At 40.9% G+C, this 25,685-nt stretch overlaps 1 protein-coding gene across 12 annotated transcripts in view; it reads right to left on the bottom strand.

The window, feature by feature from the left end:
- LOC133488609 (receptor-type tyrosine-protein phosphatase mu-like) overlaps nucleotides 1–25,685 on the bottom strand; it is a 183,405-nt gene that overhangs the window by 119,259 nt on the left and 38,461 nt on the right. For all 12 annotated transcript variants that reach the window (XM_061796684.1, XM_061796688.1, XM_061796687.1 and 9 more), the window contains 3 exons: nucleotides 21,218–21,340; nucleotides 6,158–6,432; nucleotides 985–1,063 (listed from right to left, as the gene is read on the bottom strand). In XM_061796684.1, the coding sequence (XP_061652668.1) occupies nucleotides 985–1,063; nucleotides 6,158–6,432; nucleotides 21,218–21,340 (477 nt within the window). The remainder of the gene's footprint in view (nucleotides 1–984; nucleotides 1,064–6,157; nucleotides 6,433–21,217; nucleotides 21,341–25,685) is intronic.

The following is a 25,685-nucleotide window of genomic DNA, read 5'->3' on the forward strand; positions in this document are numbered from 1 at the left end:
CTAAAGGCTCAAAGTGTTTCAGTGTAAGGCAGAGGTTCCCAAACAGTAGCCCCTTTCACACTTAGGGCTAGGGTTGGTGATAAGGGTTATACAGTAGATAGAGTCAAGTGTGAAAGGTTTCGGGATTTGGGGTTATGTTAGGGATTAGAGGCAAAGGGTCAGGGTTGACGGTGAGGACTAATGGTTAGGAACAGGGTTTAAGAAAAGGGCTCAGGTTAGGATCAGCAGCTGGGGTTGTGGGTTATGGCTGGGGGTTAGGGATGAAAATTTGCCTGCGCTATTGATTTAGACTTACAGCTCAGTGCAAAAAAAAACTCTTTATGTCAATCAGGGAATCCCAAGTAGCCCCCTTAGGGATGAATATTCAAAATTATTTTGTCATGTGTTTTGACCATGTTTGCATGTCTAAACAGTAACACGACATATTTGTTGGCAACAAACAGACCTCGTTGTGACTTTTGCAAGGGGCAGGGGGTGGACTAACTCTATCAGGTTGTGTGGCTTGAAAAGTTTTGGGAGTTTTATTTTAAGGATCCCACACGGGCTAAAGACTCAAAAGCACATAGATGTGCAATCCTGACAAGGCCTCACAGTCCCAAAAGCAGGAGCCCAAAATCTGCAGCCGGAAAGTCCTAAATATACTGGTACTTGCTTTATATATGCTGTAATATTAACAGGAATTTGAGCGCCTGAGACACGAGCTGCTTTGCTGAAGATCCTTAAGGGATGAGAGAATGAAGATGGTATTTGTTTTTCATTCAACTTTTTTTTTTTCCTGCGCTACAATATCTCGCTCAGACATCGCAAGTGAACCGTACACTCGTAAATCTTAAGGGAGCTACAAGGAGAACGTTTCCCCACTGCCCTTTGTTTGACGAGTGAGCCTTGAGAGAACAACAGGTTATATTTGGAGGGGTGTCATGCAAGGGACAATGGCTTTTTGATGAGGTTTTATGATGGAGGAGAAGAAAAGGGAGGACTTACTGCACTGGTGGCCTTGGACCAGGACATCTTTAATGGCCAGCATGCCGCGCTGCCCGGAGGTTACAGCTTCAAACACGATCTGGGGAGCACATACGACTCATAAGGCAGACCATAAAAAATGAGACGCTACCTGAGTGCTTAGACGAGAGAGTGAATTTAATTATTTTTGTAATACATCCACGCTGATGTGCAGTGTGACATGCAAGACTATAGTTTCTATTTCTTTCCTTCTATTGTAGCTTAGTTTGTTTTGTAATCCGGTCTCAATTGGGCTTACTTGTCTAGCAAGGTCACCTTCAATCAGTTTAGTCAATTGCACTTGCATGGAGAAGGTAATTTATGGAATACACATATGTACGGAAAACATGTCACGAAATGTAGGTATCTGTGGATATTCAGCACTAATTTACCTTGTCACCTGAACACCATTTTGGAAAACAGGGAGAAAAAAAGGGCTATGGTTGATTATATGAACAAAGTCCAATTCCAATAAATTTTGGATGTTATGCAAATTGTAAATAAAAACAAAAAACAATTATTTGCAAATCCTTTTCACCCTATAATCAATATAATACACTACAAAGACGAGGTATTTAATGTTCGAACTGAGAAAGGTTATTGTTTTGTTTTTGTTTTTAAAACAATATATATTTTCTACTTTTGAATGCCTGCCACACGTTCCCAAAAAGCTGGGACCGGGGGCAACAGATGACTGGGAAATAGAGTTGGGGTTAGTATCCAATGGTACCCTGATTTACAACTGGATCAACTTGCTCCATTTTTGGCTTTTAGTTGCGAGCAAAAAATGGACTCATGATCGAACAGATGCGTTGTCATTCAAGTGAAGAGGGAAACAAAGGAGAGCAACAATTTGATGCACTTTCAGCTGTTTATTGAACAGGATAAATTTACGGCTTGACAGCGTGCAATAATTACAATTCATGAAACCAGTTTTTTTATTTTTTTTTTTTACATTCTCTTTCATTAAGTTTTATTATGTTTTTACAGTGGTATTTTTTCCATTTAAAAAAACTTTTTTTTTTTTTTTTTAGGGGTGGCTGGAACGGATTATTGACATTTGCATTCATTTCATTGGGGAGGGTTGATTTGAGAGTCAAATTATCACTGCATTAAGGTTAGGGGTGTAGGCCTAGGGACTAGGGGGTTAGTGACTCGTGGCTATGGTTATGATATTGCGTTTACGGCTAGTGGTTAGATGGTATTATTAGATTAGGGTTAGACATAGGGTTTTGGGTTAGAGTTTACAGCTACGGATAAGAGTTAGGGTTTATGGTTTGTGATTTTGGGTTTAGGCCTTGGGACTACGGACTACTGGCTAGGGGTTTTGAGACTGGGGCTAGGGTTAGAGCTTAGGGTCAGTGGATAGGGTGAGATCTAGGTTAGAGTTAGGGTTTAGGTTTAACGCTAATCTAAACTTCACGATTGAACAAGAGTAAAGCATTGTGGTGTCTGTCTATAGATGCATTTACACAGCTGCCGCTATATTCCAAGTGTTCCACAGGAGACGCTCTTCTCGCTATTGTAATGTCCAAACTCCAAAAGGAGGCAGACAACTGTGTTGCGCTGGAAACAGTGACCTCATTCTGTGGAACGAGCTGCCGGATAAAAAAAACAAAAAAAAACAAATGGTCCACAGGCCTGTCTGAGGGCGTGTCTCTACAGAATGTCAGGTATTTTCTTGCTGGTCTACACGTGATAAAAAAGGAAACAGAATGTGCATGCCTTCCCAATCTAAAGGTGGGGCGCACTGACTCCTTTACACTCCCTGCCACTACACGTGTCCTGCATACCCATAGTCCATACATACAAACATATGTATTAACTGGTCATGTTCCCACATTACGATGCCACACTGATTTGCTGTCCGGAGGCTTTCACTGAGCATCTCAGATTCCTTTTGGAGCCTCTGAATGTGGTGGCAGAGATGCTTCTCATTGTCATTTGGGAGGCTGGATGCCTTCAGATAAGGCCCTCTAATAATTATTAATGCGGCGCCGAATATGAAGGGGAATATGTGGGGCCACCAATGATGGCCTCATTACGGACTAATTTAAAGGAAATTAAAAGGCCGAGCTCTCCATGCATCGCCATCAGACAAATGAACTGGACCTCGCCGCCTAATTGAAATCCTTTTGTTTGCGCAACAGACATCACTCAGCCCATCTTAATAGCTGCGATATAACTGATTCAGGCGTCGATGATAGCGCACAACATAATTGGGCTTGCCCTCATATACGCAGGGGGATCGCGAGCCGCAGACGACGTCGCCGCAAAAAAGTTCAGCTTCTTCATTTGTCAGAGGGACGGGCGTCTCGTCAACGCTGCAGTCGCCCCCCTCCCCACGGGACGTGGCTAAGTAGTACAATACATGCAGGATTGATTAGCTCCGGCCCTACTGTATTGAAATAAAGATGGATGAGCATGCGTTTTTCCGCCACAACGTAGGACAGCTCAAACCATGACTGAAAATTGTTGTAAATATTCCCCGCTAAGTTTTTGGGATGACCCCGCGAATAAGTAATTATCCATGCCATGAAAGCCTAGAAAGCTTTGCAGGTAATTGAGAAATAATTAAGAATCAGGTGTCTTCCCTTTGACAATTGTGTACTGCAGGTTACCAAGCAATTAAAGATAGCTATAATTAGTGCCGTGTTGTTAATTAGCGACAGTTTCAAGCGTTTTTGTGGCTGCGGGTTGTATGAAGATCATTACCCTCGCAGTTCCATCATGCGGTGCTACAGCAGGTTCATTTTCAATTCATGGTTTGGTCTACAAACAGTGGAAAATTGGGTCATACAATTACTGTAATGTAATCATTCCTTGCCAGTTAATCAGGATAATCGTTAAAATCCATTTTTAAAAGTCACCTATCCACATTTTTTCTGTGAAACCTATTATCAGCTATTCGCTAAAAAAACGTGCCTAGACTTGGTGATTTTTGTGCTACTTCTGAAAAGCCATAAGATGTAACAAGATGGCACACTAAGGTTAATAGGAGTAGTTGGTGTCATGGAAGTATATGTTGATGTGATACATACAGACTTGCGTGTCGGAGAGGAGCAACTCTAGCCTGGGTGAGTAGCAGCTGTTTCAGAGATCCTTCGGCAATGTATTGTTTTTTCCTCTGCTGAGTAGCTATCAATGATAGAGATCTTGCCATTTCTTGACAACTGATATTTTTAAGTAGCGAAGGCAACGTACACACATTTTTCAAAATCATCTGTAAACTCTATTTTTAAGGGTAATGTTGTAAGATGAGTCTGTCATGATATTTAAGTGTTTTGGGATCATATTTTGTGGCAATATTTACAGTTTAAACTGTTATTACAGGCATTTTATGCAAAGAGGTTTGGGGGGTATTTTCACTATTAACAAGAGAGCTTGGTTTCTACCTGCAAATACAGTGTAATGTAATCCAATGTCAATTTACCTGTTATAATCAATGCGACTGCCCCTCTAGTTATTAATGATAACCCACACCTTGCACAATAGAAATGAACGGAAAGACAAAAAAAAATTCCAAAGGGGGAAAAAAATAAAAATAATAAAAAATTAATAAATATTTAAAAAGTCCACAGCATGCTTGGTCCCGTGAGGGCACCCGCACTCACTCACTAACCAAAAGACGGCTCCACTTGTGGTTTCGTTCAGATGCAACTATCTACCTTGACTTGCGAGTGCCCAAACTTCAGAATTTTCAAAGTTACGAGCCTTCGCTTGGTCGATTTTTTGCTCTGTGTTGCGAGCGAGCTTTAGAGCACTTCAGAACTTCGTAAAGTGTTTTTTAAGAAGAAAAAGAGCACTCTATAATATTGGTACAGTAATGACATAATTAAACTGAATGTAAAGAATGAAACAGTTTTTGCATCCATTCAATGGACATTGTGCTGCTCCTTCTGGTGTACATGTTTCAGCCCCCTGGGGGAAGTGCAATACAGACATATAGCTAAACTGTACAATGAGACTGAATTAGCTTCTCAGGAAGAAACAACAAAATTAGCATTAAAGAATACATGGCTGTGAGTATTTTTATATCTGTCTACATGTGTTGCTCCGCCGTTTGTGTTCAAATATATGTTGTTATAAACAGCGACATTGATGCCAATTGCTCGCCCGTCTAAGGCGTTTCCAATGTTAGCATTCAGCTAGCAGACTATGGGGAAAATATATGGTTGTTTTAAACAAAGCATTTCTCGTTGCTTTGTGTCTAGTTTGACAGTAAATTTCAGCTTGGTCACTCACTAGGCCACGTCGATTCTCTTTTATTATGTTTTTATAAAATACAGTGCTATTTATCTTTATTTAAAAATAGTGCCGCATTTTGGGGAGTTGGAACAGTCAATGGCATTTCAATATCTTTCAATCGGAAAAATCTATTTGATATACGAGTTGATTAAGTTAAGAACTTGGTCAGGGAACAAATTAAACTCGCAAGTCAAGCTACAATTGTGCATGCATTACGTGCATACTATTAGTTTACGTTTCAATCTGGAAGCATCTGATCAGACTGGCATTGCATAATTTGTCTCACACGGCTCAGGCTGCTGTAGATTGTCAAACTCTCTTAACTGTTGCCTCTCGCTCTCTGGTGTCCATGCACCTCTCATTAAGTGCCCTCGCCTATCTTGTGTTCGGCAGCGAGAAACTCACCAGTGTCCCTTGTTAACCGAGCTATCGGGCTGCCTTTGGTTTCCCCTCTCAACGACCGCCCACCTACCACATAATGAAATAATTAACCGACGGAGCAGCCGGCCCCCACAACTGGAGGTTAAGGGGTCTCGCTGCATCAATTAACATTTGGTGGACTCGGAGAAGAAGCCCGGCGAAAGAGTAATAGGGTGGTGAGTGTGAAATCACCCTGCCCTGGCCGTCAGTGGTGCGCACCAGTAAGTGAAAATGAGTTTCAGAAATGGGGCTGAGATGGAGGAGCGAGTGAACGGATTACCATGGATACAGAGGTAGCCTCGTGAATCAATAAGAGGTGTTTTCAATGGGACGGTATTGTTTGGGCCGCCTCAAAAGAAGCACTGTGTCTCGCTCGGTCTCATTAAGACGGTTTAATGACTTTGCCGTTGCGACAAAAAGCGCTGTGCAATGACTCATCTTGTTATTCCCCATATGAGAAAAATTTAGAAAACTCCTGTTTCCTCACCTGGTAGAAGTTCGGCCAGTAGGTGCTGACGGCCAGCTCCACCTGACCCCAGGCGCGAGACGCTGGGGCGGACACATTCCACACAGGCATTCCCATGGGGCTGTTGTTCTCTTTGATGTAGACATTCAAGTGGCCCGGGTGGCTGTTGTCCCGGCCGCCAATGTAGTAGTGGAAGATGACGCAATGGGTGTCATTCTCCCGGAGCTGGGGGGTCACCAGTAAGGCCTTCTGCCCGGAAAAGCGTCCAGAGGTGTTGACCATCATGAAGGCTGCACCTACAAAGCGAAAGACAAGGGATGTCAACAACTAAAATGGTCCTTGATAACCACAGCAGACAAGACATTGGGGTCTGGCTCCGACCTTGGGGATTTGTGTTACGAGTTTCATTTCTTATCACCCATCTGTCAAGCTCAAATTTCATAGCAAATGGACAAACTCTTAAGGATGACTATCTATGAAGGGCCACTAGAAATGGCCAGAATGACCCTTAAATGGCAAAAATGTCAGACTTCCTGTGTCTTTTTTGTGGCTCTACACAATAATAGACATGCCAAAAAAGGTCATGTTGCAAAGGGAAACTGGCTTAAAGATATTTTTTTAAATGGAGAGTTAAACTCCGCTGTTATTGTCCTGCCCACATGCAACAATGAAAACCCCAATTTCTCGCAATATAGCATCGCCAATCGGTCTAATATATGCGGTTCAAATCTTCAAGAATGATTTTGTCACTGGAACTGGTCAAAAACACCCTACAATGGCCTCTTTCAAACAAAAACAGCAAGCTTCCTGTGTCTGGTTCAGGCAAGGCTTCTTGGGACTTTGTGGGTCTACTCATGGTAGATTAGGCTTTACACGATCAGGATTTTTGGGACCGATAAGTGAGTTTAAAAAAACAAAATAAAAAAACAAAACGATAACTGGTCACCAATTCGATCACAAGATGGAGCTATGCGTCTACTTAAATGACTTGTTCATTTACTATATAAACGTGTACAGTATACTGAGTATCTTCAAAAGTATTCTCTATTCAGGTCATGCATTCTAATCAGGTCAGGTCAAACCAACATTACCACGACAGAAATAATGGGTGCTAACTTACTGTAATTATATTACTTTATTGTAATTAAATTACTTCACCCACACCAAAACTTTAGAGCATGATTCGACATAATGCCGGCATGTTTACGTACAACCGTTAGTGCTAGCACTAGCTTGCTAGGCTACATAACGTTTTCTTGCCTGCTTGCGAGCGGTATTGTATTAAAAGTATGTGAACATAACTCAAGCAATCCTTGAATTTAAGTCGTCTCTCGAGCACCGGTGACCACCAGCACACGTTTTCCCCCCATTTTGTTCTTATAATACACACAACGCGATCCATTGTTGTCGTCGCCATGGTAAAGAGTGTATCCATGTGCGTTTGCGTTGACAAGATAAAGCCCAGTGATCGTTAAAGACTGGATGCGGTGGTATCGGAATACAAGATTTTATTGCCATAGTCTGACAATACAAGTGCAGTGCAATCGTGAAAGACCAAATGTGTCTTGTAGTCTGATCCAGGCGTTAACGTGTTGTCTGTCCCACACCGCCGACATGTTTTTTTGGGTTTTGTTTTTTAATAATTGTATTGTCGGTCAGATAATTGACAGTACTACGTCAAAAAACATGCGACAAGGCTAAAAATAAACAAGCTTTTGGATTCAAATATATTGTACACGATGGCGACAAAGCAGACAAAGCCTGTAAAAGTCTTTTGCGGAGCCGATCAAAGACATTGATCGGATTGGCGAATTATGACGAAGCCGATCAGCCTAAAATGCTAAGTATCGGCAGATATCAAACAAGCCGAGCAGATTGGTGTAAAGTCTATCATATACTAAGGGAAACTGTCCTATTTTACAGTGAGTCAATAAAATTTGCTGCCATGCGCAGATCACCCACAATGACTAAAACTTCAAGTCTCACAATTTATTGTTGCCTGTTTGTTTCCCATATGGAGTTCAAATTTGGTAGCTATCAGACAAAATCTCTAGTACGAGTTCATGACTAATTTCCAAAATTAGCCTAAAATGACCTTTTCAAACCATAATAGCTGACTTCCTCTGTCTCAGGCATGAGTTTTGAGACTTTTTTTTGTTGGTCTGCTTGTGATAGACATGCCTAAAAAATTGTCATGTTGCTAAAGGAAGCCATCAAACTTTGCTGCCATTTTTCTGCCCACACGCAACAATGAAACCCCAAAATTCTTCCAATTCAACAATGCCCTGTATATTAAATCAACTTTCTAGGAAGAGTTTGTAGAAGGACCCCTCGAAATAGCTAAAATGATGCTAAAATGGTCTTTTCAAGCCAAAAGACTTCCTTTGTATTTTTTGGGTGGGGGTTCTTGAGATCTTTTTGTGGGTCTATTCATAACAGACCTATAAGCAAACCCCATCTGTCTAGTGTATGTAGCTCAAATTTGGTATCAATTAGAGAAAATCTCTCTAACAAGTTCATCTTTGGAAAAACCTCTGCAAATGGCCAAATTGGGTGGTTCAAACCAAAAGAGTGGACTTCTTGTGTCTTTTTGGGCATGGGGTCTTGAAGCTTTTTTTGTGGGTCAACTCATGATAGGCATTGTTTTTAAATTTCAGATTTCTAAGTGAAACTGGCTTTGGGAGAGAAACAAATCTGACAGTCAGTACTCTTCTAATCCTCAGTTGCCCCCTGTATGTTTTTGAAAAATCAGGCCCCGAGCCCCGTTTCACTTTGAACGCCATGCCTGTAATGACACAGGAAGTCTGCCATTTTGGTTTGAACCTGCCATTTTTAGGATAATTTTGGCCATTTCAAAGCTTCAAAAGTCAATTTTGTCCAATTGCACCCAAATTTGAACCACGTCAAAAAGACAGTTGCGCAACACTAAATAGTTTGATGACTTACCATAAAAAAACAATACTCAGACAACCTGGCACCATAGAGTATGAGCCGTACCAAACGTCTTGGGTGCACTATGTGCCCCGGCCCTGAATATACCTGTGATCCTTGTGACCTCAATCTTGTGAAGATCTTTTACGGACACACTGGGAACAAGAACTAAGCTGAGGACTCTCCCGCCGTGACTCCTTCTACGCCTCCCCCTCAGTCCTTGCTTTGTCATGTAAACATGACAGAATTCCCCCCCCCCCCACCCCACACACACACACACACTCCACCCGCAGCCCCCTCGCTCGTTATCTCAAGTCAGAGACAGATGGAATCGTCGAGCGTTACAAGCTCTGCACAACAAGACAAGCGGGGCGAGCTGGACTCATTGACTGAACAAATAGGCTATTGTGAGAGCGCGCCGGGCCGAGGCCGGTGATGCACTCGATGTTATTTCAGAACCACAGTTGCCAGATGTTGACTTTAACAACAGAGATCCTGAGCTTTCAGTTCTGCCTCGCAGTCTCACATTGGCAAAAAAAGGTCGATACAAGAGCGAATGCGGTATCTTGTCAGTTTGCCAGCTTAATATTGCTCACTTGTGTTTTATTGGCACCACATGAGGAGCATTAGTTTAACTTTTAATATCCAACCCAAGCAATAAAAGCTAAACGGGGGCATGTATTGATTTCCCATCACTTCCTCCTGCTCTCTCGCTAAAGGAAAACAGTCCACACGAATATCTTTCATCTTTAAGCTGGCCTGGTTTTGTATGCTTATTGATGGTAATAGTCGGAGAAGTCAATTTATCAAGAGATAAGAGCATTTTCTCATTAAGGAACTTGGTTCTCGGGACATCTCTGCAGACTTATGAACCATCTTTCTGTATTCTGCTTTAATTATGGCTTTAATTTAGACCTACTAGTATATAATAATCCTTTATTCATCAGAGCTACTGTATGTACAATTCATGATACAATTGACCATCAATTCAAACATAACACCAAAATCTACAGTTCAAATTTAGTCTTCAGTTTAGTAATGCACCACCACGTTTTGAAAATCCAGCCCTGGAACCTGGTTTGACTTACAAACGTGAAATTAATAGAAAATTAATAGCATGTCTCTCGTCAGTAGATCCACAAAAGATTCTCAAGAACCCACGCTTGAAAAGACACAGTCTGCTATTTTGTTTTGAAGCCGCCATTTCAGGATAATTTTGTCCTACAGATATATATATCCAGGTACCTTCAAAAGTCAAACTTAAGAGGAGGGTCTTTTAAGATTTGGTGGGGCTTCGGAACCTGGAAGGTGGTTGGTTCAATATCCAAGGAGCAAAAGAGACACTAGGGAACAAAATGAAATAAATTCGTGAGACTAACTGCCCTTTAAGATACCAGCAAGGCACCCATTTGCTGGGGTGTCATACCATTTGTGTTGTCCCTCTTTGGTGGGAATCTTCAGAGTCTTTTTAAGATGTGGTAGCGCATAGGGACCTGGAAGTTGGTTACTTCAATACGCAAAAGAGCAGAAAAGCTCTAGGGACCACAATAATAGAAATTTGAGAGACTAAACGGCCTTTAGTAAGGCACCCTATTTGCTGGGAACACCGCATCACTTGTTTGGTACCTCGTTGAAACGCAGTTTCAAATTAGGGGATGAGGGGGTCCTTGGGAAGCTGGTAGGTGGTTGGTTTAATACCCAGAAGAGCAGAAATGTCACTAGGGACCACAATATGAGCGACAAGGTGCCCTTTAAGCCTAGAATTCTGCTGTGGGCGTCACATCACTTGTGTGGTTCCAGTTAAAACGGCGGTTTTAAGCATGGGGACCTGGAAGTTGGTTTGTTCAGTACCCAGAAGAGCCAAGGAGTCACTAGGGACCACAATTATAGAAATTTGAGAGACGAGGTGCCCTTTGGTAAGGCGAACCTTTTGCTGGGGTTATCATTTCAGTTGTGTGGTCCCTCTTTAGGGACCTGTTTCAAGCATGGGGACCTGGAAGCTGAGGAGCCACTCGGGACAGAATATTCGAGAGAGACAAGTTCTTAGCACTGACCTAGTGTCCTTTTGCATGGCACCCTCTTTGCTGGGGTCTGTCACCTCACTCATGCTTCCCCTTCACGTTGCTATACCGCCCTGAGGTTCTGAGTGTAAAATTGAATTACCTCAAAAACTATTAAAGGATCATTATTCTCATCTTCAGCGGATGCTCCATTTAAATGGGAATAAATAAATTGTGCTACTCAAGAATGTACATTCTGCGCTATGGGGCCGTTTCCATGGCAACCGAGCAAATGGCAGGATGCAACAGCTCCAGAGATGACCCAGAGCAAGCTAGTTTTTTTCCCTTCTTTTTTGGGGGTGGTTGTGTTTGATGAATAAGTTATGTAACAGGTGCAGCACGGCTCGCGGGAGACGGAGAAGGTTGGGAATGGCCATCTGGTACCGAAAAGGTGGGATCCTGAGGCTAGTGAAGCATTTCGAGCAAAAGATGGCGACACCACTAAATGCCCCTTATGAGAGAGGCCGCCCTCATTACAATTGGCCCGGTGTGGCTCATTGTTGTCATTCGCGTTGAGTTTGTCTCCAATTAAAGCTTCATTATTTCCGATACAGGAAGCGGAGCTGGCTTTGAGGCGTTTCAGGTGTCGCCTGACGTGAGACTCTGGCTGATGTTTCGCTAATAACGCTTGGCCATCTGTTGTGAGGCAAGGCGTCAACACTTCTCTACGACTTAATGAATTGTTGAGTTGTGGCTCACATGGCAAAGTCAAACCTCTGCACTCACATTTTCGCACAACAGCAAAGCCCCTTTTGTTTGGAAATTAGGAATGGAATGGGGAAGAAAAATGTTGTTTAAAATAAAAATCTTCCCGGGCTGCTTTTTGTGTAACGCCCTCTTAATTAATAAATAATAACACACAATAGGTGGACCTATTATGGAAAATTGACTTTTTAATTGTTTGCATAGAAATAGTTGGGTCTCTGGAGTGCATACCATTAAGTGTGAAATTAAACCAAGTAAATATTTTTCCTGTGTATGGATTTAGGGGAAGCACTGTAGCAAGTGGGTAGCATGTCTGCCAGCTGCCTGTTCCTGTGGTTCAGGATTTGACTCGCAGTTGTGGCCTTCCTGTGTGGAGTTAACAAGTTCTCCCCAGGCTTAGTTTTCTCCGAGTACTCCAGCTTGCCTCAACTTTCAAAACCCAAGCTTTTTAGCGTTATAAGAAGACTAATTTGTCCATTGGTGTGAATGAGAGTGTGAATGTTTTTTTTCCCCAATCATATACCGGATGTAGATTGGACACAATTCAATCATGTACAGGACATATATACATATATATACATATATACATATATATACACATATATACACATATACACATATACATATATACACATATACACACATACACATATATACACATATACACACATACACATATACATACATATGTATACATGCATACATACGTGTGTGTGTTTCCATTAACGCGTATATGTTTTCCTTTAACGGTGGCGTGTTCGAGATCAATTAAAAATTGAGCGAGCTCTCAAGGCTGCCTCACTCTGCTACTCGGACCATCAGATTTTATATTATTACAAATGTAGGCCACCTTTCACCTTCTATTACAATGACGAGGTGCAGAACACATCCAGCGAGACTATGAAAAATGAATTAGATTAGAAAATGAAGTGTCCCTGCTCCAGATGAGACTGACGTTAACGTTGCCACTCTTCACACGTGAATGTGAGAAACTGATAGATTGGTGACGCGTGGCTTTGAAGTTGACAAGTGAGGATTTTTTTATTCAATTCATTGATCATTAAGAATTCTGTCGATCGTGTGGAATTCATTGTGGTTTAATTGCATCCCAATAATTGATTGGCACGTTTTAAAATTTTCGTATCCTTTTTTGTAATTAAACAATACAATAATGCATAGTATCGTCATTTAGTATACCATGTTATAAGTGGAGAGTCTTAACTAGGGCGTGAGGCCACGTTTCTGATGTATTTCATTGTTTTGTTTGCTAAAGTATGGATACAAAAGTGTCATATCGAGCAGTTTTAACCAGGGTTGGAAAACAATATTGGGATCTATTGTTTAGTTTGATACAGTATCAATTAGACTTTACACCGATCTTATCGGCCGATAATTAGCATTTTATGCTGATCGGCTTTAATGTCATAATTCACCGATCCGATCAATGACGTCATTGTTCGGCTCCACAAAAGACATTTACTCCGCGTCGCCATCATGTAGGGTATATTTGAATCCAAAAGCTAGTTTACTTTTAGCCTTGTTGCGTGTATTAGACGTAGTACTGTAAATATCTGACCGGCAATAATGTTATTTAAAAAAAAAAAAAAAAAAACGCCATTGTGGGACAGACAACACGTGAGACTACAAGACAAATTTGGTCTTTCATGATTGCATGATTGTCAGACCAATGCATTCTTGTATTCCGATACCACCGCATCCAGTTTTTCACGATCACTGACCTTTATCTTGTCAACTCAAACGCGACCGGATACACTCGTTATCACGGCCACGACAACAACAATCGATCGCGTCGTGTGTATTAGAAGAACTAAATTGGGGGAAACGTGTGTTGGTGGTCACCGGTGCTTGGGAGAGGACTTTAATTCAAGGATTGCTTGAGGTATGTTCACGTACTTTAATACGATACGGCTCCCAAGCAGGCAACAAAACGTTATGTAGCCTAGCAAGCTAGTGCTAGCACTAACGGTTGTAGTGGCGTTGTGCCGAATCATGCTCTAAAGTTCCAGTGTGTGTGTGAAGTAATGTAATTACAATAAATGTACAGTAAGTTAGCACCCATTATTTCTGTCATGTTGTAATGTTGGTTTGACCTGACTGATTAGAATACATGACCTGACTAGAGCAGTGATTACCAACCTTTATGCAGCCAAGGCACATATTTTACAATTGAAAAATCTCACAGCACATTAACAAACAAAAATGTCACAAAAAGTGGATACATTAATTACTGTATGTACTTCCTTCCATCTAATAGAAACACATTTGTTCTGTCACTATGCCTCACTGGCATAAATAGATGAACAAAGATATATTTATCGGCCAATCAGATCGGTCAGTGTAAAGTCTAGACAAAATATCTATACAACATCGTATTGTATCCTGTATTGTTTTGTTTATGATAGAATATTAATTGTCACTCCCATTTATACAACCCCAATTCCAATTAAGTTGTGACATTGTGTTAAACAAATAAAAACAGAATACAATGATTTGCAAATCATGTTCCACCTATATTTAATTGAATACACTACAAAGACAAGATATTTTATGTTCAAACTGATCAACTTGATTGTTTTTAGCAAATAATCATTAACTTAGAATTTTATGGCTGCAACACGTTCCAAAAAAGCTGGGACAGGTGGCAAAAAAAGACTGAGAACGTTGAGGAATTCTCATCAACACCTGTTTGGAACATCCCACAGGTGAACAGGCTAATTGGGAACAGGTGGGTGCCATTATTGGGTATAAAAAGAGCTTCCCTGAATTGCTCAGTCATTCACAAGCAAAGATGGGGCGAGGTTCACCTTTTTATGAACAAGTGCGTGAGAAAATAGTCGAACAGTTTAAGGACAATGTTCCTCAACGTACAATTGCAAGGAACTGAGGGACTCTAATACGACAGCAAACAAATCACTGTAATAAAATTTACATTTGGGACATAAAAAAGTGCAGAGGAGTCATTGAGCAAAGTAGGGGTACCAGTAATGTGGCAATGATATCATGACAACTGTGTAAATGAGGCCGAGTTGTCAAGCAATTTAAATATAGATATCTTGTATCGTACAGCTTTTGTTCATGATACAGTGTTAATACTTCAAGGCAACAAAATATCAATGCTGCATTGTATCGAATAGTTTCATTTATGATATAGTATCAGGACAGTACAAGTCTTTGCAGACACACAAAGTGAGAACAAGTCTCACCGTGAAAACGGTGCACTCATATTAAACAACAAAGATGAAAAACTGTAATTGCATTGATCAAAGTGTACAGTTAGAAGGTATTTAGATGAATTCGGAGGTGAATGATGCTCCGAGCAGAAGATATAATTTGCAATAATGACGAGCGCTCATTATTTCTCCCGCGCTCAGGTCCTGAACTCGGAGAAAATTATTATGCGTGCGGTGGTGGGTGGTGGTGATGAGGCGGGGTTGAATGAAAATGAAGGGGCGCTCTTTAAACCCCAAAAGCCTGCAGGTCTCATTTGCTCATAAAATTCTGAGAGGTCGCGGCGGCAGAAAAGCGCGCTTGCCACTCAGGAAATGTCAATGAAGACAGGGCCGTCCTGTATGCCACCAATAAAAATGGCTCCGGCTGCTAATATGGACCAACATGAAAGGTGGCCTGATAAAAAAAGACGGCCTACGTGCTCACCTCAAACCGTCAATCAGGACCACTGAGCCGGCCTGCTTCCTCCATTGGTGTGCAACAATTCATCCCCATTACATTCTGTGGCTGACCTAGCAGTTAGCTTCTCAGACTTCCCTTGTTCATTCTTTGGCTCGAGTTGTACATGACTAGCTACTCCACTTCCAACTTTAAGTGATAACGATGCTTGTCATAAGTGAAGCCTCTTCGTCGCCATGGTGGCGAGGCTTAGCGATTTAGACGATGGCTCCGCACTGTGTAGCCGCACTAGCAAGCAAGCTGCAGTGTGTAGCTTAGCGCCGAGTGTTCCCTCGGTAGTTCCTGAGCAGCCGGGAAAGCAGGGAGGATGGGTGACGGATCGATGTAGACGCATGTGCGGTTAGCAGCTCTTCCAGCGCCGAAGTCAAACATGCTTGAACCCAGTTTCGCACTGAGGCAGATTCAATGTCATCAGGCGTTATCGTGATTGCTCGGTAGAGTGCCAATCTATACTTACTCTTAATCTATACCAAATTTGTACAGTCTACTGCACATAGCGTGTATACCACACACCTCTATTTTGTCGCACTCCTAGTTAATACTGATTGATATTTGATGCTTGATGCTTTCAATAGCTTCAATGTGCCATCTTCTTAGCAGTATGGCCAATTGGCCTTGTTGCAATCAACGTCTCATCAATGGCCCATTATATAAGAGAAGCTGCTGGTGTGAGTTACCCGTCGGCATCATTAGCAACAGATACGCTGAAGTTGGAATATGCAAATACATTCTGCATGGTAGCACTACAGTGTGCCGTTTTAATCCTGTTTGCCACTTCCCCTCATGCATGCACAAGCATCTCAAATATCCCAGTGTGCATCTCCACACGGGAATTAATCCACAAATGTATCAAGATGACATAATTTGACGTTCCGTTTGGTCCTCTAAATCGTATAATGGGCTTTCTCCTTAACCTTGCCAACTCTGCAGTGGGACCTCACACAAACTTGTGAATGGCTCTAAAAGCAATTAACTTATTTTGTGAAACACGGCGTACCCCCCAAGCCCCACCCTTCCGCCTCCCCCTCGTCCCACAGTGGCAAATCCCATTTTTGGCTGATGTGATTTGAATTCTGATTCAATTCAGGATGTCCTTCCCGTCGTCCCTCCTTCCACTCTTTCACTTCAAAGTGCATCCAAAACAACAACAGACCACCTGTTGTAGGGGACAGCCTGTCCTTATAAGAGTATTAGGATTTTGTATAAAATGTCAATTATTGAATTATTTTTTTTTTTTAAATGCTTCATTTTTTTAACGAGATGTTTGTAAAGTAATCATTTCATATTACTGTATTTTAAATATTTCAAATTACTTATTATAGTGTTTTTTACCATACTTAATACATTCATTTAGTAATAATAAATTAAGAAAAACACTTTTTAAACCTTTTGCAAGTTAACTTAATGTTTTATAGATTCGAATAATAATTATAATCATAATAGTATTTTTGTGCAAATCCCTCCATTTACTCTGCTATTAAACACATTTTCAAATTGTGCCACTTCAACCATGTGGTGGAAATCTACCTTGTGTGGTGAACACTGTCATCCAGACCTTTGTGCCAAAGAAAATTCCATCGCCATGATTGTTTCCATCGACACGTTATCCTCCTAATCGCCACATGTAAATGGCAAGTGGACTTGTTTATGCCTCCATGCAGCTCTGATTACAGGCTTGGGCATCTTTAGAGTGGCTCAGCCCGATTCAAAGGCTGTTAAATACCAACCCTGCCTTTTATTTTATTTATTTATTTTAGAAGTAAGCGCACCAGCTGACACTCAAGCAGTCGCAGCCCGGCCCTCCCGAGGGGCTCATTGCAGGGAATCACAGCAAAAAGGATGGCGGAAGAGTCTCAAACTGAGATTAATTAGAGTGTGTGTGTTACGTCGGGCACAATGGAAATTGCAGCTCCTGCTTAATGACTTATTGTCTCGCTCTAAATATGTTGCACGCCAGCAAATTGAACGTTCTTGTCGGGTCTTTTGTTTTGAAAGCGCAGCCTCATTGGATAGTGACACCTAAGACAATAGTGCAGGACTGGCAGAATGAGGCTCTTTTTACAGACTATAGTGGAACCTCTCCATAAGTCTGACAACATATGTTGGTGCAAGGTTTGTTGAAATGACGCCTTTACTAAAAAGATTTCAGGTGAAAATTCACCAGTTGGGAGCAGTTTTTGATGGCTCCTCTGTCCAGTTAATTATAGAAGTCACCTTGCACAATAGAAACAAAACAATGACTAGAAATAATCCGTAATAAAGTAAATCATAATAAAATAACCCACAGTATATGGTCACACAATATACGCGCCACATCAATCAATCAATCAAATTGTATTTATTTAGCACTTTTCATACATCCGTTCACTCGTATCTCAAGGCACCACTGTACTACAGTTAAGTCTACAGCACACTTGGGCACATGAGCACTCAAAGTACATGTCATATAATCAATGCGATTGCTCATCTCACCAGTTCACTATGAGAAGCACCACCTTGCACAATGGAAATAAACAGAAAACAACAAGAACATTTTCAGCCTAGTAAAATAAAAGAAGTCCACAGCAAAGCGTAATGAAGTGGACATATGTGAATCTATTGTTGAGCATAAGGTTAAACTCCACTATATGTCCATACAACCTCTTCACTTGTATCAGCAACGCGGACTCCCCATAGTGATATTTTAAATTCAAATAAGCTGATCAATTTTAATTATGTGAGCCTTTCCATCAGCCGCACACACGCTGGAATTAATTAGAATGCATTGTAGTCGTTCGAAGGCCGCCGTACTCCTTAAAATGCACAGACACTGCCAGACACCTGAGGAATGGCACTAATGGAACGACAAAGTTTTCATGTTCTAACAAAGCCAGTGATGGATGTTGTTTTCCTCGCCCGAGGATGGATTGCGGAGGGCCTCGATTGTGTCTGGCCTCCCCTTGGTGACACAGTCAATTAGCAGGGTCCTCGCTAATTTTAAGCAGACCCCTGTTTGCCGTGTGTGGCCAAACGCAAAGGAGAAATTACTTTCCACTTTTGATCAATGTCAAGGCGCAGGAAGGACGGGTAAAAGGTCGTAGTGGAAATCGGAAAAGGGTGACCTACAAATTAACAGCTCGCATGTGGTCTAAATTGAACGCTAAATTAAAATGTGTTGTAATTAATGCGACTGCTCTACTTGTCAGTTCACCACCACACTGCACCTTGGAACCTCGGTTTTCATATGCCCTAGTTTTCGTACAATTCGGTTTTCGTAAAATTTTTGTCCCGGTTTCTGCACATCCGATCGGTTTTGGTTTTGGTCTCTGAAGAATGGTTCAACCGACGTAAAGGCATATTGACATAACATCCTGTCCAAAGTATGAACTTCAAAATAAAAGCATTCAGTATAATAACAGCTTCATTACTGTTTCTTTTGGCCCATGGTGGCATATTTAGCAGATGCACTGAATAAACAAGCACAAAAGAGTTGAGTGTGACTGCTAAATAAGTCAACATGTTGCCAAAGAAAGTGGAGAAGGGGAAACTTATTATACGGGATGACTTTATTTTGAAGGCCTGACTTGCTTTTGACTTGCTATTACACCCATGTTTCCCCAACTTGTTAGAGTGCTGCCGAGCAGACTGGGAGGCTTGTTACGACTGCCTTGCATGGTTAATAATTGTGGAATACGCCTTGCCGTCTGTTCACCCCTTTTTACAAAATACAACAGAAAGTTCAGAGTTAACAAAGAAGGCGAGAAAAACGAAATAATTTAAGAAAGAACTTGAAGCAAAGTACGAAAATAGCTCCCACTCTCTTCGCCGCCATTCTTCCATATGCCAATCAAGAGTCTTCAATCAAGGTAAAAGTGATGTTAAATCAGGGGTGTCCAAACTATGGCCTGGAGGGCATTTGCGGTGCGCCGAACCATTTTCAATGGCCTGCAGCAAAAAATAAATTAAAAAAAGTGGAGGTGAGCATCATGAGACGGATGGGTTTCGAAAAAATAGGTAGGTTCATAACGCAGTGGTAAAATAAGATAAATCAGTTTTAGAAGCAAATATGATTTCCACCACTTTTCCCCATGCGATTTGTGAACATATCACATTAATGATGCTTTAAAAATGGCCAGGTTACTACAGATTGCTCTTGTTTTGGTTCTGAACTTGGAGATGGGATTCAGCTGCTGTTTAGTGCAGGGGTGAATCTATTCTAGTAGGATAGAGGGGCGCTGGCCACCCCAAAATCATTAACAGAAATCTGTGATGTAGCAGTTTTGTACAATAACTATAACATATTAAAAAAAAAAGGATTGCTTTATTTATTTATTTTAACATGTTTGATAAAGTCGAAGATTTTCAAAGTGGACCTTGCTTCCCGCGATTCTTCTGTATGCGGCCCTCGAAGGAAAAAGTTAGGACACCCATGTGTTAAATGTTCATTTATCTACTTCAACAGGTATTGATATTTATAGTATTTCACACTGTAAAACTGTAGTTATCGATAAAAAAATATTTTTTGTTAACATTTTTGGGTTTCTGGACAGATTAATTGGCTATACTGTAGATTATTTCCTGTGGAAATATTGCTTTGTATTTTGCTTTCTATAATATTGTTTTCGTACGATACGGTTTTTGTCAGACTTTGTGGAAAGGATTAATCACGAAAACCGAGGTTCCCCTGTAATCCATATGTGATGGCTTCTTTCACCAGTTACCTATAACAACCACTATCTTCCACAATAGAAATAAACAGAATGACTAGAAATAGGCCAGTCAAATGAACACCTCCCGGTTCGTCGAAACGTATCACCTCTGATTAAAAAGCAATTCTGTGCAGGCTTACGAGGCACCGCCCCACCGATTCCCCGTTTCCTTTTTGTCTGTTTTCCACCACTACGTAATTAGCATGCGCATCTTTCTCCATTTCTCAGCACTCAACCTGTCGCGTCAAATTGTCACCTCCACTTCCCCCTCTTCCATTTTGACCACTCCGAAAAGGATGGAGAAATGTATCAAGCATGAGTGCTGAAATTGTTTTACGCTCCGAATGTGTTCAGGTGGCGCAAAAAAGCCATCGCACCTCCGATTGCCGCCTCGCTCTTAACCCGTACTTAGGATTCTCAGCGAAAATGACCTCTCATAAGAGATTGTTATCCCAGCCCGTGTCCGTGCCATGACGGGGGGGAGGTAATTGAAGGCATTGGCGCTTGAAACATTTTTTAAAAGAAACTGCTAGTAGAATGTGGCGATTTGTCCATCAACGAGCATTGACTATTTGTCAGATTTGGTGAAAAACATTTTTGTAGCCAATGTATTTCGAAAGTGCTTTGTTTCATTGTTAACTTATACATAATTTAAGAGCTCCCAAGTATCTTGAACACATATTCTTGCGTCAAGAAAAGCAAGCATAAAGATAAGAAAAAGCATTTTTAAATGTGTATGTGTGCAGCATGTACACTTCTGTGATAAACTGCAATCAGATGGGTCTGGTGCTGTGTGTATAAAATACTTGTGTGACAGTGACAACTGCTTTCGGCACAACAGGGTGGCATGGGAGAGAGATGGAAAATGTTCAACAATGTCCCAATGTACCAATAAACCATTTGCCCTCTTGTCTTATTGGTCACAAGAAACGGGCTAATGAATGAAACCAACCAACTAGTAACTTTCTTACTAGTTTAGCCATCCCCACCTGAGGGCATCCATGGATCAAACGAAGGCTTCTCTCTGGTGTTCACCTGCTCCCAGTCCAGGTCGTCGTCTCTGCCTTGGCTGTAGCCGCAAGCTGCCAACGGCTTCGCAAAGTTGCAATCACCTGCGACAAAGAAAGGGAATTTAAAACCCTAAGAGAAATAATCATATCTACTAGAAATAATCCATAGTAGGCTGAGTCAGGAACGTAACGTCCCATAACATAATCCGATCGTTCGTTTGGACATTTGTTAATGATTAGTGGTGTTATCAACTTACACAATGAAAAACACAATTCCAGTCCTAGAAATAGTTAGGGATGTTCACCACTTTTTTTCCCAAACAGATACCAGTATTCATTCTTGAGTACAAATATTGATATTGAGTACTGATACCACCAGTACTTCGATACATAAAATTACAACGACACAATTGTGACACACGATTATTCGCCGCAGTGTCAAACTGACGCAGTGTAGCGCCAACTACTGGCTAGGAGAGCAGAAGTCTTAAATTGAGCCTAAATTAGTTCGGTTTCCTGGTCCTTATTGCCATGATAGCATTATTGCCATGATAAAAGAACACTATTGTACTTGTGTGATCGAATCCTACAAACAGCTTTTTATTCAGGGGACCTTAAAGGCCACATGGAGGACTAGAGCTGGTTTTCCGCTCTGAAATGTGCTTTCAACACACACAAACCGACCAAAGAAATACAAGTACGAGCATATTAATCCATCCAACTGTCCATGTTCCTGTCTACTGTTCCTGTGAGACAGCAAGGCCAAAACAATATGTAATTTCTTCTGACATTCTGCAGCATAAAGGCTACAAGCTGATGGGCTTCTTTTTTTTTTTGGTCTGTTTTTTTTCTTCGCCTTGTTGTCCAATTCATCTCGGCGGTGACATTTTCAGTATAACGTGCAAATGAGCAGCGATCACAGGATAATTAATATCCAGCTGGATAGAGCAGCCGCTAATGATTTATTTGGCGACTTGTCTGCTTTCGGCTGGTGGTGAGGGTGGGTGGGGGGCGGGTTGTAGACGTACGAAATGCCAAAGTATCAGAGGTAACATGTTGAGGAATGGTCCACAGGATTTTTTTTTTGTGGTCATTAAAGCAAAGGATGTGACTTCATGCGAGCTAACTTTAGTTGGCTCTGTGTTAGCGAGAAGCAAGCAATGCATCAAGCTCTCATAAGAAAAATGTATCAATGTGAAACCAGCATTTTCAGCGATGTCAAACTTGTTTTTGTCACGGGCCACATTGTAGGAACCATATAAATGTTTAATTGTCTCGTCATATTACATAACAAATTGATGGATAACTAGTTTTGTAATCAGAAGTGAAGGATAACTGTTGTTCAAGTTACTGTAAAAGGGGGTTTGGTAACGGAAAAAAAATGCTTGCAATGTCAATATATTGTTTATTATATATGAAAATTTGAAATTTTGGTACAGATTTTAGCAAGAACTAGGGAAGTTGAGATGATTTGCTTTCGCAGGCCACAAAATGATGTGGCAGGCCGGATCTGGCCCCCAGGCCTTGAGTTTGACACCTGTGATTTAAGCAATAGTAATGTAGATTTATGAGTTAATCTAAAAATGTCGCCTGGCCAAAAATGGAATGAGTGAAAAAATCTTTTGACAATTAATAGTACCTACAACGATTAGCACTAATTATTATATTATTATTTTAATAGCGGCTAACATTTAATAAAAAAACATCATGGGCATTGTTAATACCTCCTCCAACATTGCTATAGTGACAATGTGAAGAATACGAAGTAAAAATAATGTATATTTTAAATGTCGAATACTGTTTAAAAAAAAATACAAAAAATAAAATAAAAAAACAGACATCCAACGTCACTATGAAACATTTTAATGAGATTTGAGGCTAATCATTTATATAAATAGCTAATCATTTATATAAATAGCAACTCTTTCAGTTCACCGCTGGAAAAAAAAAGACTACTTTATACATTTTTTGGCACTAAGCAGGCCCAAAAAATGTCATGTAAATTTGACAAACCACAGAAAAGAGCAATGTTAACAGCCTGCCAAACTTGAATGAAAAAAACAAATCGCTAAGGTTTCAAAACTTGAATAATAAGGGTCACCTCTCAGCTCTCAGACGCTGTTGGTGTGTCGAATGGATGCGCCAAAAAGAATCAAACATACTGAGGGGGTGATAGCTTATACGATGTAAAATCACGTTAGGTGGCTCAACTTCAAAATTGAAGGGTTATTGTGGACTATAATCGTAAAAATAAGCACACAAGTCAACTTACAGTACCCTCGTTGTTGGTGACATAATGTCACAGCCGAACACGGCACCTGAAGACAGCGGCACGGTAGGAGGATGCCCAGGTAGTTAGACAGTCGGCACTGCCTCATTTGCTAGTATCACGTTACCCACGAAGCCATGTTGTCTCTGGTGAAAGTTTACAAACTGTCGTAAAATGCGCACTGCAGAGTCGGCTGATGGTGTTGATGTTCAGCCTGCCATCTGCGTGTGGCTTTAAAAAGTCAATCCATCGCTTTTTTATTTCCTCATTTTTTTGGTCGCTTAAAAAAACTTTACCGAGCTGTTCTGTAAATTCAGGCATCCAGCAAAGACGCAATTTTCGGGGTGTTGCTCACTGTAAGCTGGAATGGTAAATGGGCCTTGTTATGGACGCCAAGCACAACTCACACACACAACTGAGGAGCCAAACGAAATGACGTTACTTTGTACTTATACAGTGGGGGAGCCCCGCCCACAAAATCAGGAACATTTAAACGGTGAAAAAGATGCTTAAGCTATAGCTCACCAATTCAGCACTATATTGTTATATCTTTGCATATATTTTCAGCACTTCAAAAATATTTAACGTATTTAGAAACAAAACACGGATATCTGCTTCGAGCCCCTTTGAAATAAATACAAATATAAAGTATGCATTGCTGAGATGCAAGTCGGAGAGCGTTTACATGGATCCTTGGCCACGGCTTCACTGCCACTGGCTGGCTTCCATCAATATTTGCACTCAATAGTTCCAAGATCCTTCCCCCCCCCTCAGGCCACCCACCGTCCTCTCACAGCACGACCACGTTCAAAAGAGGTGGCTTTTATCGGTTAAGGTTGATATTCAAAATCAATGGAGTCGGCCAGAAGCAAAATGTATACTGACTCTGTGGGAGAAGTGGAGGCAGAGATGGGGTGGGGGGAAAGTCATCAAAAAGAATACACACAAAGCGGTTAAGTTGGGGGGGGGGGGTTCTTTCTAAGCGAACTTTTCATTTAATAATGAATCAGAAAGGTCTCGCTCGTTGCTTTCAAAGGACATCATCAACACTTGTGTGCTATTAATGATTCACTGGGCATGCATACAAAAGACATCCTCAGACCTTATCTCTTTATGAAATGAAAGAAGAATACAGCACTCCGGTTCTCTTGTATGGCAAATGTATTCATTCGCAGTACTGATCAGCTAAGATGGGGGATATAGAGTATCTATTGGTGGGAGGCCTTCATTTGAAAAAATGTGTTTTAGATATTTCACAATATTCCCGTATTTCCTCATATAGTGGGTGTTTATTTACTCAACTGAAGATGGGGGTGGCATCCGCGAGGCAGGACTAGGGTTGCGCATTTAAATTTGAACAAATCCGGTTCCCATTCCTTGTTTCAATTCAGTACCAAATGACTCTCGATTCAGATTATTTTAGGGGCAGGGTAAAAAATAAAGTGGTTTAACTAAGGGCTATCCAAAGTACGGCCATCCATTTTGTTGGCGGCCTGCAGCATACATTAAAATGAACATTTGACACAGCTTGTGTTGTTTGACTGTATTGCTCTACAGTACTTTCTACACTGGGTGGCAAGGCAAGAGAAGAGAGGTTTGTTCTCATCGCTCACTTAATTGTTTTCAACAAATTGCACATCATTCAGTAGTGCCACTGGCCACCCCAAAATCCTGGATGATGTGTTTTATTACAAATACAGTATATATAAAAATAATAATATAGCTTCAAATAACTCAACCTACACTGATGGATTTGTTTCTTGTGTTAAATAAATTAAAGATGTCAAAGTGGCACACCAGCTAACCAGTTATTTGTGGATTAAATCGTGAAATTCTCTATGAATTTTATTTCTATTAACTTCTACAAACACATTACCATATTATCTCATATCGTAGCCAAGGATATTGCAGATGGGGTTGGGGGGGTGGCATCTAGGGAGGCCTAAATATGTACAAATTTCATCATATCGTAGCAGGTCGCTTAATTTTCTCAAAATTTTTGGAGGGAGACATCTACACCCAAATTCCAATGAAGTTGGGACGTTGTGTTAAACAAATAAAAACAGAATACAATGATTTGCAAATCATGTTCCACCTATATTTAATTGACTACACTACAAAGACAAGATATTTAATGTTCAAACTGATCAACTATTGTTTTTAGCAAATAATCATTAA

Source organism: Phyllopteryx taeniolatus, chromosome 14 (genome assembly GCF_024500385.1).
Source record: "Phyllopteryx taeniolatus isolate TA_2022b chromosome 14, UOR_Ptae_1.2, whole genome shotgun sequence".
Lineage (NCBI taxonomy): Eukaryota > Metazoa > Chordata > Actinopteri > Syngnathiformes > Syngnathidae > Phyllopteryx > Phyllopteryx taeniolatus.